Below are 16,737 nucleotides of genomic sequence, written 5' to 3' on the forward strand. Positions count from 1 at the left end.
TAATTTATTATATTCATTCATTACACACAGACTGATATATTTCAAATGTTTATTTCTTTTAATTTTGATGATTATAACTGACAACTAATGAAAACCCCAAATTCAGGATCTCAGAAAATTAGAATATTACTTAAGACCAGTACAAAAAAAGGATTTTTAGAAATGTTGGCCAACTGAAAAGTATGAACATGAAAACTATGAGCATGAAAACTATGAGCATGAAAAGTATGAGCATGTACAGCACTCAGTACTTAGTTGGGGCTCCTTTTGCCTGGATTACTGCAGTAATGCAGCGTGGCATGGAGTCCATCAGTCTGTGGCTCTGCTCAGGTGTTATGAGAGCCCAGGTTGCTCTGATAGTGGCCTTCAGCTCTTCTGAATTGGTGGCTCTGGTGTATCACATCTTCCTCTTCACAATAGCCCATAGATTTTCTATGGGGTTAAAGGTCAGGCAAGTTTGCTGGCCAATGAAGAACAGGGATACCATGGTCCTTAAAGCAGGTACTGGTAGCTTTGGCACTGTGTGCAGGTGCCAAGTCCTGTTGGAAAATGAAATCTGCATCTCCATAAAGTTGGTCAGCAGCAAGAAGCATGAAGTGCTCTAAAACTTCCTGGTAGATGGCCGCATTGACCTTTGACCTCAGAAAACACAGTGGACCAACACCAGCAGATGACACGGCACCCCAAAACCATCACTGACTGTGGAAACTTCACACTGGACCTCAGCCAGCGTGGATTCTGTGCCTCTCCTCTCTTCCTCCAGACTCTGGGACCTTGATTTCCAAAGGAAATGCAACATTGACTTTGATCAGAGAACATAACTTTGGAGCACTCAGCAGCAGTCCAGTCCTTTTTGTCTTTAGCCCAGGCGAGACGCTTCTGACGCCGTCTCTGGTTCAAGAGCGGCTCGACACGAGGACTGCGACAGCTGAAACCATGTCTGCATACGTCTGTGCTGGTGGTTCTTGAAGCACTGACTCCAGCTGCAGTCCACTCTTTGTGAATCTCCCCACATTTTTGAGTGGGTTTTGTTCCACAATCCTCTCCAGGGTGCAGTTATCCCTGTTGTTGGACACTTTTTTCTACCACATCTTTTCCTTCCCTTCACCTCTCTATTAATGTGCTTGGACACAGAGCTCTGTGAACAGCCTCTTTAGCAATGACCTTTGTCCAAGGTCTCAGAGGTGACAAGTCAGCAGTCTTCTCCATGATTGTGTAGCCCAGTGTTTTTCAACCTTTTTTGAGCCAAGGTACATTTTTTCATTGAAAAAAAATCACGAGGCACACCACCAGCCAAAAATGTAAAAAAAAAAAAAAAAATGATACTCTGTAGCCTATATTAACAATATAGTCATTCTTATCAAAGTGTCTTGAATAGGAATCAAACACAAAAAAGAACGTTATCATATAATATATATCTTCTTTCAAATAAAAAGTGCACTTAACGTGTCCACTTCAAGAACACAGCTTGAACATAACAAATGCCACAACAATGTGGTCTTATAGTAGAAAACTTCAGTGTTTTGTAAACTCTAATTCTGTCCAAAATCATTCTGTTACCAGGAATAACACAACAACAATACATGAGAAAGAGGCAAGCTCACAGCTAATGCCAGTTTAATATCATCATCATGCATAAGTCCCCGTACAATGTTTTAATGGATGAAGGTTATTGTTAACTATAACCCTATAACCGAACATGTCATAATCGGCTCAGTGTACTTCAAAAGTGCCGCTGTTCGCGGAGCTCCGGCAACAATTACCATAATAAAACTGTAATAATACCCTATGTTGGTTGTGAAGTGCAGTTTCTCAGCTTTCAGAACCAACCGCCTCAGGCTCTGTGCTAACCAGCTGTTCGGCTAGTAGCGGCGATGATTGTGGTAAAGGAGTCGCTCTCATGCCTCCGCTAGTGACGATACTCCCTGGCCAATCAGTGGCATGCTGTAGTCCGCGTCATATTTTTGTATCTCCTCGGATCGCTTAGAACCTCGGGTGAGTGAGTACGGAAAAAAGGACCGGCAAAGTGGACCTGATTCTAATGGAGATGCCGTCAAATCGCGGCGAGTCTTGTCTCTATGTACAATGCAATTCGCTACCTGCTGCTATCTAGTCTAGTGATATGGAAGAATACATGATTATGCTCCCAGTCACTATTACAGCACAGACACTCATGGCATATTAGGTGAAATTGGATAATTTCCCACGGCACACTAGTGTGCCGCGGCACAGTGGTTGAAAAACACTGGTGCAGCCTACAGAACTAGACTGAGAGACCATTTAAAGGCCTTTGCAGGTGTTTTGAGTTAATTAGCTGATTAGAGTGTGGCACCAGGTGTCTGCAATATTGAACCTTTTCACAATATTCTAATTTTCTGAGATCCTGAATTTGGGGTTTTCATTAGTTGTCAGTTATCATCAAAATTAAAAGAAATAAATAAATGAAATGTATCAGCCTGTGTGCAATAAATGAATATAATATACAAGTTTCACTTTTTGAATGGAATTACTGAAATAAATCAACTTTTTCATCATATTCTAATTTATGAGCAGCACCTGTATAATAACAATAAGTCCCTCATCTCTTTTGGTAGAAAACAGAAACATTCAGAAAAGAAAATCAGTCCACATCCACAAACATTATTGCTCTAAAAGAAATTTAAAATAAGGTAATCTAGTAATTTAACAAAATTTTTTTATCACTTCCTGTCAGTCTCACTTGATTTTCTGTTGCATCAGAGCCTCCACATGGTAAACGGTTACTCACTGATAGGCCCCGACAGGCAGCACTAACAGATACTACGAGCTGCTCTGCTATTGGCCCGTCGGTATCGAAAGGCTTCGTGTCAGAGCCAGCTTAAAAAGACACAGGATTGTAGTAAAACACACACACACACACACACAGAGGAAGAGAGAGAGAGAGAGAGGAAGAGAGAGAGAGAGAGCGTGTGTCAGACCGGCAGCAGCGTGCTGCTTCCGAGAAACCGCGGAGGAGTGCTTTATAGGAGCGGGGCTGGTTAAAGTAGTCTTTTCATACTCAGGTATATGCAGCCTGCACCTGGGTCATGTTATAGTCACCTACAGCTTCGTCTTCCTTTTCACTGGTAACCAGATGAGGAAACCTCTCTGTTTCCTGCTTCTCTCGCTTCAGTCGATCCGCTCTGAGCTCAGCATCGCGCAGACAGAGCAAACTGCTTTAAACACGCATCATGGTCGCCGGTGAGCTCGTGCAGGAGCATCTGCGCGCGGATACCGGCGCACCTGACGACATCACGGTCGGCAGGAAAGAAGTGGAGGCGGATGCGGGCGAGGAGCGGTACGCGGAACAGACATACGGAGCGGCGCAGACGGGCGGGGCGGGGGAGCCAGACGCAAAACGGGCGCTAGAGCTGGAGGAGGAAAAGGAGGCGCCGCCTGATGAAAGAGAGGTGATGCTGCCTAACGGAGGAGGAGGAGGAGGAAAAGGCGATGCAGAGGAGGAGGAAGGGAAAAGGCTGGAGACGAGGCTGTACCGGCGCCGGTTCGCCGTGCTGACCGTTTTCAGCCTGTACTCCCTGGTGAACGCCTTCCAGTGGATCCAGTACAGCATCATCACCAATGTGTTCACCCAGTACTACGGGGTGACCAACGACAAGGTGGACTGGCTCTCCATCGTCTACATGGTGGCATACGTGCCGCTCATCTTCCCTGCCACCTGGCTGCTGGACCGGAAGGGTCTGCGCTTAACGGCCCTATTAGGCGCCGGCCTCAACTGCGCCGGCGCCTGGCTCAAGTGCGGCAGCGTAAGCCCCGAGCTGTTCGGAGTCACCATCACTGCGCAGGTCATCTGCTCCGTGGCGCAGGTGTTCATCCTCGGCCTGCCTTCCCGCGTGGCCTCGGTGTGGTTCGGACCGCGAGAGGTCTCCACCGCGTGCGCCACGGCAGTGCTGGGAAACCAGGTCAGCGAGTGCGCGAGTGTGTGCGCGTGCCACAGATTATTGATAGGAGTGTTTTAAGGTTTGATTTGTGTGGAGGAAGGGCGATGAGAGACGTACACAATATGAAAAATATCATTCACAGTTTTTAGAACAAAGAATAAATAAATGACAGCAAAGGACACAAATTATTCATAAATTATTGGCAGATAGGGTCTAGGCTGAAGCTTTTGGATTCTTATACTCTGGTATGTTCTAAATAGCAACACTTTTGTAACTAGAAAAGGGAACAATTAGAGACTAATAAACATAACAGGAAAACTGCAAACATGGAAGTAGATCCATTATAATTTCTAAGTCACAGAAAAGCAAAAAAAGCAAAATGTTTCACAACTAACACACAACGATGTTATCACCAGATTATCAGTTGTTTATACTTTAACACTGAGTGTAATATTTGTGTGAGTAAATAATAATAATTTTCTCTCTTCATGTGCCTTTTTTCCTAGTTGGGGACAGCCATTGGCTTCCTGCTGCCCCCTGTTTTGGTTCCTAACACTCCCGATGATGTTGAACTCACAGGTCACAACATCAGCATCATGTTCTACGGCACAGCCGCCGTCTCCACGGTCCTCTTCATCCTTGCAGTTTTAGGTACGCGCCACTGCCACACACAGTCACACACAGCCACACACAGCCACACACTGTCACATACAGCCACACACAGTCACACACAGGCTCTCGTCACGGAAGGCACCAAACATTTTCTAGGAGCTGGATCTGTTCCAGTTTCCAGGGAACGGTGCTCAGACTCAGACTCCTGTGGTTTACCTGTGTCCATGAGAACAGAGGTGTGCATGTGTGCTCCTGCACATCTAAGGCCCAGGATGTCCCCTTGAGAATATAATTATCACAGTAGAGACATTAACCTGCAGAAATGGGGTTTAGGATTAGGCATCTAGATAAATCATTTATAATTCAAAATGTGGTGTAGGGATGCGCCGATCCGATATTCAGTATCGGTATCGGTCCGATACTGGCCTAAATTACTGGATCGGATATCGGAAAGAAATAAAAAAATGTAATCCGATACATTAAATAACGTTTTGCTCACATTAGCTGCATTACAGGGTTCAGTCGTCTTCTTCTTCTTGTGGGTTTGCGGTTGACCAAACCAGCTTAGAGCTGCATTACCGCCACCTACTATGGAGTGGGGGATCAGGAGTTAGAAAACAACCCCCTCAGATTCTCCGTCGCTGCGACGGATTCCCTTTGACACTGAGCGATCATCGCTGACATGTTTTTCCGCCTCCACCGCTCTCTGCCTTGTTTGTGTGTTGTGCTCGCGGTGCTGAGAATCAGCTGTTATTTTTTTCTCTACTTCAGCTCCCGGACATACTGCTAGCGAGCGCAGCTATTAGCACTGGTGACCGTCCGGTACCGGAAGAACCCCTTCGCTGTCAAAATATTTTTGATACTTTAATCCCTGATTTGTGACTAAATATAGACCTGCAGTAGAAACGTATTTAGGAGAATGCTTGTAAATATAAAGCATTACAAGATTGCGCTCACACAGCCCCTAGTTTTTCACGTGAACACTGATGACGCAACAGCAGCAGTCAGCTGATTTACGTGCAGTCTGTCTGCACAAGCGGAAAGAGGCGGAGCCGGCGCGCTCAGATGGAGCAGAAGGAAATGTTTTTCTAGTGTCCAAAAGAAGCCTTTTCTTCCCTGTAACCTCCATTAAACCTTTACTGGGAAACAGCTGGAGATCCTTCATCAACCACCTGATCAGTAAGTGAAGAAAAGAGAACTTTGTAGCTGCTCCATCCACCCTGTTTGTTTCACACAGGGAAAAACTGCAGTACGGAAGTTAAAATATGCAGATGAACTGTTAATATGAAAAAAGTATTTCTTATCCAGTTACTTGGGTAATCAATATAAATAGAATACACAATTGCTAAAATAATCGATAGTTGCAGCCCTAATGAAATTTGCAACATGCTTCTCACACAGAAGCAACAGGATTCAGGTGATAGTTATTGTTGTAAGTAAGTAAAGTTTATTTATATAGCATTTTTCACAGACAGAAATGCGCTGAACAATAATTAAAACACAATATTACCCCCCAGCCCCAGAAAACACTTTGTTAAAAAACATAACATTACCGTATTAAAAGAAAAAGAATAAAAATAAAGTCAGAAACCAGAAAACCTGGTTAAACAGAAAAGTTTTCAACTATTTTTTAAATGACGCCACAGAGTCAGCTAAATGGAGCTGGAGTGGTAAACAGTTCCAGAGCTTTGGTGCCACTGCCTAAAAAGCTCTGCCCGCCCTGGTCCTTAGTTTTGTATGTGGGACAACTAAAAGACTTTGATTTTGTTGTGTGAGAGACTGTTGACTTCTTTTTTTTTTTTTTTTTTTTAATGTTTTTAAATGCCTTGATCAATTTTAAATATCGGATTTATATCGGTATCGGCAGATATCCAAAAGTAAAATATCGGTATCGGTATCGGACATAAAAAAAGTGGTATCGTGCCATCCCTAATGTGGTGTATTTGTTACATATTTGAGCTCCTTAAGGAGTGCTCCTGGGCCATCCACATATCAGTAATTTCCCAACCTTTGGGATAAATAAATATTTATGCTTCTCTTAAAATCTGAAGGTCCATCATTTAACTATTTCTGCCTTTTCTACAGTCATAAAAGACAGACCTCCTCTCCCTCCCAGCCAAGCCCAGGCTGTGTTACCGGACTCCCCTCCTGAAGATTACTCCTACAAACAGTCCATCCTCAACCTGGCGAAGAATAAAGCCTTCGTCCTGCTGCTCATCAGCTACGGTAGGTGTAAAACGTCTGATTTATGCAGACATTTACAATGTTTGTCTTTATCTTTGGTAACATTTTGAGGACTCTTACGGTTCAGCTAATCTAACAGATTACCATTAGTCAAAATAAACACTGGCAACACTCAGCAGCCCTGATATTTCCTACAAATATAATATTAAAGCAGGCGTCCTCTAAAGATGCTTGTTTCCTCCTGTCACTGCTTACGACGACCATCATGTCCACCACATTTACTGGATCACTAACAGCACTGACAGGGTGTCGTGGTCACGATGAATAAAAGGCCCACTGTAACAACATCTCCTTACCCACTATCATCACCTGTACAGAGTGTCACTGCTAAAGTTATCTCAGCCAGCAGTACTGCAGTTAATTGTACTGCTGCATGTACTCACTGTAAACCTCTATTTCTGCACACAGCTGGCCATAATCTCACCTCTGATAAGCTTCCTTACATAAATCGTGTGACACCGAAGCTGAAAAACTTAGAATTTCACAACCTTTTTTGCTGCTGTGTGTAAATTTCAAGACCTTTAGAGCTATTAACCCCAAAGACACCGACACCGGGGCCAGTAAAACACTTAAAGTGCTCCTCTGAACTTTAACACGACTAAGTCCTGACAATGCAGAAAGACACAAATTACAGTTGTTTCCTGTAATATTATTTACACACACATAAATGTAGAGTACCTAATGAGCTAAAAGTTTGATCATTAATAATATTTTCAGTGAAAGTGCCTCAAACTCTGTCAGTTACATTTCAACACTGTTAAAAGCGTTTTTAACGTTAAGCATTAAAACAAGACGACGCTGCCCACAACCACCACAGCAGCTAAACACTAAATATTTGCACTCTGACATTTTGAAAATGTCTCTCTCACACACACACGCACACACACACACACACACACACACACACACACACACACACACACACACACACACACACACACACACACACACACACACACACACAGCAAATTCAGTTTAAAGCTTCATGCATTCAGCTGCTGAAACTGACTGTTTGCAGGTATAATGACTGGCTCCTTCTACTCCGTCTCAACACTTCTCAACCAGATGATCATGGCCTGCTATGAGGTAAACACATCATCCTAAAATCACACAGACAAACAGTTACAAAGAAATATTTTGGTGCTCATCAGCTGCAGTTCTGTATTTTTGTATTTTGTGCTCAAGTGTGAAGTTAGCCACAAAGAAAAGCTCTCAGCTCTCTGTTAATCTTTGTGCGTCCTGAGAAACCGAAGAACAGAGAGCCTCTGATGGCTGCAGTGAGACACGAGGTCATTGTCTGTGGCTCTGAGTTCATTAGCTGCTTTCATGCATGCCTGCTGCCCACCATAACACACACACACACACACACACACACACACACACACACACACACACACACACACACACACACACACACACACACAGACACAGAAGCAAAATCAGCAGAGCACAGACTGATCCAATCACTCTGACAGACTTGTGTCTTTCTCTGTCTGCTGCCCTCAGACGCTGTGCACACACTGACTGATAGACAAGCTGATGCTCATTCAGTTTTCGCTTGTCTCAGCGATACACACTATCTACACTCATGCACGCACACACACACACACACACACTCAGAGCTCCTCAGCCTCGTGTGACCTTACATAACTCTTTGTCTAAACTGTTAGATGACTTTGCAGCTCTCTCCCACCAGAAGCGCTTTAAGCCCCCGTCCGTCTGTGAAGACAGACTTTGTGTCTCTGTTGAAATGCTGTGTGTTCAGGTTAGAGGGAGACCAGGGCCCTTTAAACAGCTGCACCGTGGCTCTTAGTCTAACTCTCCTCTCTCCTCAGAACCAGGAGCTGAATGCTGGGAGAATCGGTTTGACTCTGGTTGTTGCCGGGATGGTCGGATCCATCCTCTGTGGCCTGTGGCTGGACCGCACCAAGTTGTACAAGTAGGCGACAAATACACACTTATATATCCATACAGTTTATATTTATAGATAAGGGCCTGCTGGATGGCTCCTGAATGGAAGAAATATTCGTATATTTTGCAGCTCTTTAAGAATGGATCACATCATGAAAGTGGAAATATTAATTTCAGCTGAATAATCTTTAGTTTTTCTTAATAACAAAGACATGACCTTCAGTCTGCCACTTTACAGTAAGACTGTGAAACCAAACAGCTGTGCTGATGTGTTTCTTTACAACGATAGTAAACTAGGTGATAGTTCACAAGCTATGGCAGTCTCTGTGGGACCTTGGAGACCGCCATAACAGCATCCATCCAGCCATGCCCCCATAAACAGTGAGGTCTAGTCCACAGTCAGCAGTTTTGGGTGGGGTCGAGAACAGGCTCAGAGCAGGTGGAGGGGGAGGGGGAGAAAGAGCAGGTCAGGTATACTTTTGATCATATAGTGTTGTTTTATATGCCTGACACAGAGTACAGTAATCCTTCAGCAGGAGGGGAGAAATGAATGGATGCCTTTATTGTGAAATCCCGATTCAGTTTCTGCAATTCAAGCTTTATTTTAACGTGTCTTCGTAGGTTTGGTGAGTTTGTTGTGGTCTGTGTGGGGGAGGGCCACAGATGCTGAAGTGTTACAGAAGCATGGATGTTATCCGAGCGTTCGGTGAACGTAATCCAGAGTTTGCGGCGCCTCTCGTGATCGTGCTGTTACTTTTTCACAGGATCACAACTCTGATCGTGTACATCCTGTCGTTTCTGGGCATGCTGGTCTTCACCTTCACGCTCGACCTCGAGAACATCTACTTGGTCTTCATCACTGCGGGAGTCCTGGGGTACGTCTGCCTGTTTTTGCTGCCTATCTGAGCATTACAGACAAAAATAAATCTGTCCGCTTTCCTCCAGCAGCCGTTGGTGACACAGGACGTCGTATTGCTGTTGCAGTATTTAATAGCTGCACCTCCTGTTATGTAGCCATACGAAATGAATGGCAGCGTTTCTGCTCTTTGTACATTATATAAAACATCATGTTTGCAGGCCACACATCTTTTTGTCCTGAGGGTTTGACTCGTGAGAGAGTGACAGGGCAGGAGGCACAGACGTGGAATTTGCATACACTTTGTGTCCATTCAAACCTTCTCGTGATTGTTGTGAAAAGATCATCGTGTGCTCCCCCTGTAATTTGCATATGTAGAAATATTTGCATGTACAAAATATTTTATATAATACTGAACTGGATTTAGAGGGTGGGATATTCCCACTCATGTCTTGTCTCTGATCCCACTGGACTACTGAAACATTCCTTTTAAGTGATGTCTGGTTTTTATGTGGTAACAATGTTAACAGTTCTTCTGCCCATGCTAAGATGTTTTACCTTTCATCCATTCATATATGTATTGTTTTCTGTAGAGAGGAGCTTCTTCAGTCCTGGTTACATTTTTTGCTACTTTAATAACTAAACAGTGATCTTACAGCCACGTTTTACTCTCATAACACGACTGTGATGCATGCAGGACACATGAGGACACGGGGTGTGAGCTGTCTCTTTTGTTCAGTGTTCTTGGTTGAAACACGCCCTCTTAGGCAGATACTCTGTAGATGTTTACATGGAAACATCAAACCACAATATCCCTTTACAGTTTTTGGATCTCATTACTGGATCCTATTTTCCTCTAAACCTCGTTTCTGTGACGTCTGTGTTTCAGGTTCTTCATGACCGGGTACTTGCCCCTGGGCTTTGAGTTTGGGGTGGAGATCACCTACCCCGAGTCTGAGGGGACATCATCAGGACTCCTCAATGCTTTTGCTCAGGTACCGCACAGGCTGTGTAACACTTTTATACTGAATAAGAGCGCCTTCTATAAGGCACTGTGGGCCACATGTGCAGTGTGAGCTATTGTTTGCTTTATGGAAGAAAACATTAAGACTGGAGCATTTTCTGCAGTCCTCTGATGAACACATGCATTTATTATCTGAGACATTTATTCAAAGAAGCTAAATAATAATCCTTCATCTATCGCTTTGCCAGTGATCAGTGACTTTTTAAAGGATGTAATGTACTCTTTTAGCCACTGTTGCTCAGGTGTTGTGTGCTCACCTTTGTGCAGATATTTGGGATCATTTTCACTCTGATTCAGGGAAAACTGACCACAGACCACGGCCCACTGGCTGGGAATCTCTTTCTCTGTGCCTGGATCTTCCTGGGAATCATTCTTACAGGTAAGTGGTGCGTGCGTGTGTGTGTCTGTGGGTGTGACTGTGTGTGTGTTCATTCGTGCGTGCCAAATTAAATATTAGACCTGTAATATTTTGCTGTATTGTGTTTCAGCCTTAATCAAGTCAGAACTGAAAAGACACAACGTGAACATGGGAGCAGACAGCAAGCACCTGCAAGCAGTGAGTCCATCCAGGGATCTCTGAACCACATTCATTCATTCATATTTCTGAGCAGTAAAACTTCACCTGATGTAGAAAGTCGAGTCTTTACTTGAAGACAAAAACATTTTTAAAGCTTTAAGAAAACTGGTATGGTTAAAGTGGTAGTAACTGATGGTAAATGGGAAGTAGCAGTTCATTCCAAGGAAGTCATAATTCTGCACACAGTACAAAAAAATGGGATACATTTCATCCAGGATCATATGTCAGTTATTTTGCACCCAAACAATAAACAGAATTAGTGTTTGTGTTTCTACTTAAAATCAAAAATCTCTTTTTTCCTTTACTTTGTTCTGTTTTTCTCTCTGTGTTCTCATGAATGCCCTTCACAGTATTTAGTCTGAGTGTCTCTGTGCAGTATTTTTAAGGTGACCTTCAGAAGAGACACATTCTTGAACCTTTCTCCACTTTTCCTGAACATTAGGTTTGTTTCTGTTCTGGCAGTTTGCCTCACAAATTGTCCTCTATGCAGACAGAACTATCAAACACATGACCTTGGTGCCAGCTGGTTATCGTTAATGATTTATCTTAAAACCTTTTAGACAAGCCAGACCTTTAAATCTGTTTAAGGACTTCAGTCACTTGATATACCGCCATCCCACCATCCTGCTGAGTCACAGCTCTGCAGAGAGGCCCTCTGTCCTCTTCTTTATCAAAGTTGAGGTTTTTCACACAGTCCTGTCTGATTGTGGCTTTATCCAACTGTTACTTTGCTTCAGGAGCCACAGTGATGCCTCCACTGCAGCCATTCCCAAAGTCAGCAGTGCTGCAGCCCACTTAACAACCAGAAAATCCCATGGGACCCACACAATCTTTTTTTTTTTTTTTAAAGCCTGTCATGTCTGGCATACATTTATATAAATATGTAACTACAAATTTGTGAATAATTCCAAACGAAATTTCCGTCATTACTGAGGCCCACCTGCACTACCTTTGCAGCCCACCAGGGGGCCTCAGCACACACTTCACTGCTCTACATTGTTTCAGCATTCTTAATGTTTTAATTGGTGCCATCTGGTGGTAGTATTGAGAATGACACTTTTGTAGATACTAATGTTACTGCAACAACAACAACAACAAAAAAACCCTAAAACCATCAGGAGAAGATACACCAATAAGGAATCATCCTACAAGTACAAAAACTGGATAAAAAAATAAACTCCTTAACATATTCAAACCCTTTATTTTCATTGCACAATGAAATTGTGTTTCCCTGTGGTGCTACACACAAACAGATAATGCCCAGCAATAATAAACACACAGAATACACTCAGTTAAAAACAGAAATTAGAACAAATAAGTAATAAGACACATAGGTTAAAAAAGGGAGCAGCACTGGATTATTGCAACTCTCAGAACAGAATAATGAGGTCATTACATTAAAGCGGACTCCAGTTCATTCTGATTTCCTCTTCCTCGCAGCTTCCTACCGATTGTCCCGGGGACTGCCCTTCAAAAAGGAAATCCAACGGAGTCCAGCTGGAGCCCTCGGTCAGCTTCTCCCGTGAAACATCACTGTGACCCACAGAGTCACAGACGGGCGTCTCTGCTCCCCTGAGGAACAAGCTGGCATCACAGGCCAGCCAAGTCTAATGTCCTCCTCAACAACTGAAAAGCTGGAGGCACCAGGTGTGAGCCCGATCTAGTCAAACACAGCCACAGGTGATTCAGGCCACGGCACAGGGAGGGAGTTTGACTCCTCTTAAAGTCACCTGGATGAGCTGAGGTGGACTGATTTATTAAAAAAAAAAAAAAAAAAAAAAGTATGGAGGCAAAGACATGCAGAAGGAGCTCCGCTGCACTTTATTTGTACTGTAAGTAAATGATGGCACTCTTACCTGGTTATTGAATGGAAATGAAGTTAATGACAGAAAACTGGTAAAACCTTGTAGTTCCTGGACGACTATCACACTGGTCCCTGTAACACTACTGGACCATAAAAGGAGCTGAATCGTTTTATACTGCCACAGATGTTAGGCCACCATTTCCTGAGTTTACCTAAGTTATTCATTCATGAGCTACTGCAGACTGCAGATATGGTAAATATTTATTAACGTTGTTTATAAATATTGTTACATGGCATTAGAATCAAAGAGGTACTCTGACTCAGATTAACTCCTGAAATCTGTTTCAAAATGGCTTCATTGAAGAATAATGGACATGCTTATTTTTTAAAAAGAAGAATGAATTTCCATATACTGTAGTTAAAAGATGGATGCAGCCGCTGTGACATCACCCACCCACATTTTAAACCCTCAATGTTAGCAGTTTGGCAGCTGCCGTGTTATTTATTTCTTTTGGAGCCAGAAGTGAGACCGTACTGAGACGACAGGGTGGAGCAGTAGCAAGGGCTCAGCTAGCTTGGCAAGCTTTGCTAACAAGCTGCATCCACAAAGTGTGCAGGTGCACAAATCCTGATTTTAAATAAAGTAACAGACCAATAAGTTATTAGGATTTCACTCACCAAAGCCACTATAAATGCTTCAAAAGGCACCAACAAGGTCTAGACATCAAATTCAGTGACTGAAATAAAAAACTAGCATAAAGCTAGCTGCCTGTGTGGCACACCTGTTAAATAAAGCAGCCACACCCTAACTTTAAGCCTTAATAGTATTCAAATGGCTGAGTTAAAAAAAAAAAGCCCTAGTATAGTTATCATGACAGGAGAAATTTGCTTAGCCCAGCAGTTTCTTGAACCATGCTGCAAACATTTTACTGCTGAAGTTTGTGGGAGTCTCTGACTCACTTTTAGGGCCAGCCCCAAGTGGCCATTAGAGGAACTGCACCTCACCATTCAACTGATTTTTCATCCCTTAAATTTGTAACTTGTGCAGTTCAGAGGCAAGCAAGCGATTGCAATCACTTCTCATGGTTTGTGCACAGTAATGGTCACACCAAGTGTCAATAATAATATACATTAAGTTAAATGCATCTCACTTAGATGACATCTAAAAATCCTCATGAGGCCCTCATAGCTTTTCATTGCTGCTTTTCTTAATCACAGTTTACACATGGACCTATAATCTTTCTGGCTGACTTAATGTACCTATTTGATACATCAAAAAAATGATGATTCAGTAATTAAGGAGAAGAGTAAAATGCTGAGGTGCATCTTTGAGCAGCTTTGCTCACAAAGAGCGAGTGGAGGTGCATAAGAGTCTGTTTATTTACCCCCACCAACCACCAGGGGAGGATGTAGGCGTAACTGTCAAAACACTATGGTCATGATTATTTTTCTAATAATTTATATGTGTAATGCTCACATTACTTATTTCCTTTTCTAAGAACTTTTTTTATATCAAGAAGTTACAGCAGCCACATCTTAATGTGAACAAATCAGTTTAGTTTTCATTTCTGCGAACTCGACTGAAACCTGATGGTTCAGCAGTAAAACAGATTATGTAATGTGTAAATATGTGACTGACTCGGACGGCTTCTGAAAACACAAATGAGCTGCAGTGTTTTCCAACCTGGGACCAAACGGAACGTGAAGATGTTCTGAGTTCAGCGCACAACATGAAACACGGCACAACTCGGAGCCTTTTTCTGGAATACTTGATTCCGATGTGTTTTTAATGTTTCTCTCCTGCCCGTCACGTCTGCATGTCACAGCTGTGAGACGGGAAGCAGAGAGAAGAGGAAGCACAAAAGTCTGATTTTCATTTTCAGAGCGATTATGTTTGTCTGCAGCCATCTTTAAGTATTCATAAAAGTTTCATCTTTTAAAGTCTTGCAGCCTCCTTCGAGTTAGCTGACATGAAGCCTCTCTGCATGTTTGTGTTCAGATTTGTTGTTTTCAGTTATTTGGCATCTCTATGAGAGGACAGACCGGCCGGACTCTTCAGCAGACGTGTCCTTGTTGGACTTTGACAAACGGGGCCAGTCTCGGTACTTTATGGGCTGCCTAAAAAAATCTGACCCACCATCACAGATGTTTATCTGTCCATTCTTTTGTCCTTTTATTTAAAGATGTAGAAGCGGAGTAAGAGCGTAGATTTTCTACCTCCGTTTATGATCATTCTCTGGTAAAAATATATTTATTTTTCTATATTTTCAGCAGTCTCACATCAATCTCACATCTTCAGCAGGATTCATGTCGGCTAACATGCTTTCCTCAAAAAACTTCAGCGGCTGCAACAGTTTCCAGACCGCTCTGGTCTAGAAGTGTTGGTTGCTCTGAAAAGTAAAATGGCTACAGTATTTCAAGAAAAATTAGAAGCATTATTTGGCAATTAAACGCTGATACCACAACCTCAGACGGAGGCACTTTACTTTTTATACCCCACCTGTATTATGGTCACATGTTTCTCCAAGCTGCTGATTATGTATAAAACTTTTAGGAATATTTTAAATATTTTTCCTGTTTTCTGGCTCTTTGCTAATGAAAATTTAACTTTTATTTGACTTTTTCTCATTTTTGTCACTTTTAGAGAATACTGTAAGTTTTGGAGTCTGACATTTAATTTCTATAATTAATTATAATTAAAATATATAATTTTATTTATTGATTTTTGTCAATTTAGTTTCTTTATTTTTTCCCAAGTTACAGAAAATAGCACTTAAAATTATGATGGGGTGAACAGCACACGGCCTTGTTTTGGCAGTTCACATCCAGGTTTGAGCATTTCTTCATGTAACATGAATAAATGATGTGGAATCATAAAGCATATGATGCTTCATCTGTTTTGGGTTTACTGTTTACACCAAAAGGATCATTGCATCTATCGGTTATTTTATATTGCCAATAAAATCTGTCTGTGCAGCAGATGTTCTTTTATACTTTCTGTTGTCATGACTGATTTATAATAACATGCAGCTGAAGGCAAATGCATTTCCACCAAAGCGAGGACACAATGTCTATTTTTCTCCTCCACAGTTTCATCTTTAAAGCTGAAATAGACCAAAACATGCACACCGGTCAGCACAAAATTTAAAAATCTGAAATGTATATTGGGGAAAATGGTGCATATGGACATAAATTTGGTGCTGTGTGAGTAAAAAGTGGTGCTCTGATCCACAGTATGACTCAGTGATGCAGAATATATGAGAATTAAGAAACAACACTTATTAACTGGATACATTATTTCTTGTTTTGTGTCTTTGTAGAGGACTTGTTGACTGTAACAAACATGTTGGCTGCATCTGTAAACTAAATCTCGATGCCAGTTATTGTTAAATATCTAAGAAGCCACGTGCTGTGATGACTTCCTGTTAATAAGGAAGAGGCTGAAAGTAGATTTTATTTTCAAATCATTTTTTTTATCCTGTGAAACTGTTTCTGTTGAAATCAGTCTTGGAGTTTCCTCAGTGTCAATAAAAGCATTTTCCTACAGCATGTTTGGCCTGTATGTTTCACCCTTTTCCTTCCTTTCACAGTTGCAAAGCAGCCTAAACACTGCTGTGAGTTACTCACTTCACCTGTTTGCCAAAGCTGTATCAGAGTAACTGTGTCTGTAATCTTGGTGAAGTTTGAAAGACTCTCAGTTTAATTCCCACCATTTTCTCTCTGTTTGGGTTGTTTTCTTGGGAACAGCTCCTTCCTGCTCAGTTTGTTTGCCATGTGGACTCACTTCCTGTG

At 42.3% G+C, this 16,737-nt stretch overlaps 1 protein-coding gene across 1 annotated transcript; it reads left to right on the plus strand.

Annotated features, from left to right (window-relative positions):
* The first annotated feature begins 2,774 nt into the window (after positions 1 to 2,774).
* On the plus strand, positions 2,775 to 16,491 carry flvcr1 (FLVCR choline and heme transporter 1). Its single transcript, XM_030721646.1, has 10 exons — positions 2,775 to 3,938; positions 4,424 to 4,568; positions 6,615 to 6,755; positions 7,792 to 7,859; positions 8,609 to 8,712; positions 9,449 to 9,559; positions 10,430 to 10,535; positions 10,832 to 10,943; positions 11,053 to 11,120; positions 12,582 to 16,491. The coding sequence occupies exons 1-10, from the start codon at positions 3,210 to 3,212 to the stop codon at positions 12,678 to 12,680; spliced, it is 1,683 nt and encodes a 560-aa protein (XP_030577506.1). The 5' UTR covers positions 2,775 to 3,209; the 3' UTR covers positions 12,681 to 16,491.
* The last annotated feature ends 246 nt before the right edge of the window (positions 16,492 to 16,737 follow it).

Source organism: Archocentrus centrarchus, chromosome 24, assembly GCF_007364275.1.
Source record: "Archocentrus centrarchus isolate MPI-CPG fArcCen1 chromosome 24, fArcCen1, whole genome shotgun sequence".
Classification (NCBI taxonomy): domain Eukaryota; kingdom Metazoa; phylum Chordata; class Actinopteri; order Cichliformes; family Cichlidae; genus Archocentrus; species Archocentrus centrarchus.

Coding starts and splice junctions, on each gene's coding strand:
- flvcr1 (XM_030721646.1), top strand. CDS start 3,210: ATGGTCGCCGGTGAGCTCGTGCAGGAGCATCTGCGCGCGGATACCGGC. Junction 7,860..8,608: donor TGATCATGGCCTGCTATGAG/GTAAACACATCA, acceptor CTCTCTCCTCAG/AACCAGGAGCTGAATGCTGG. Junction 9,560..10,429: donor ATCACTGCGGGAGTCCTGGG/GTACGTCTGCCT, acceptor TCTGTGTTTCAG/GTTCTTCATGACCGGGTACT.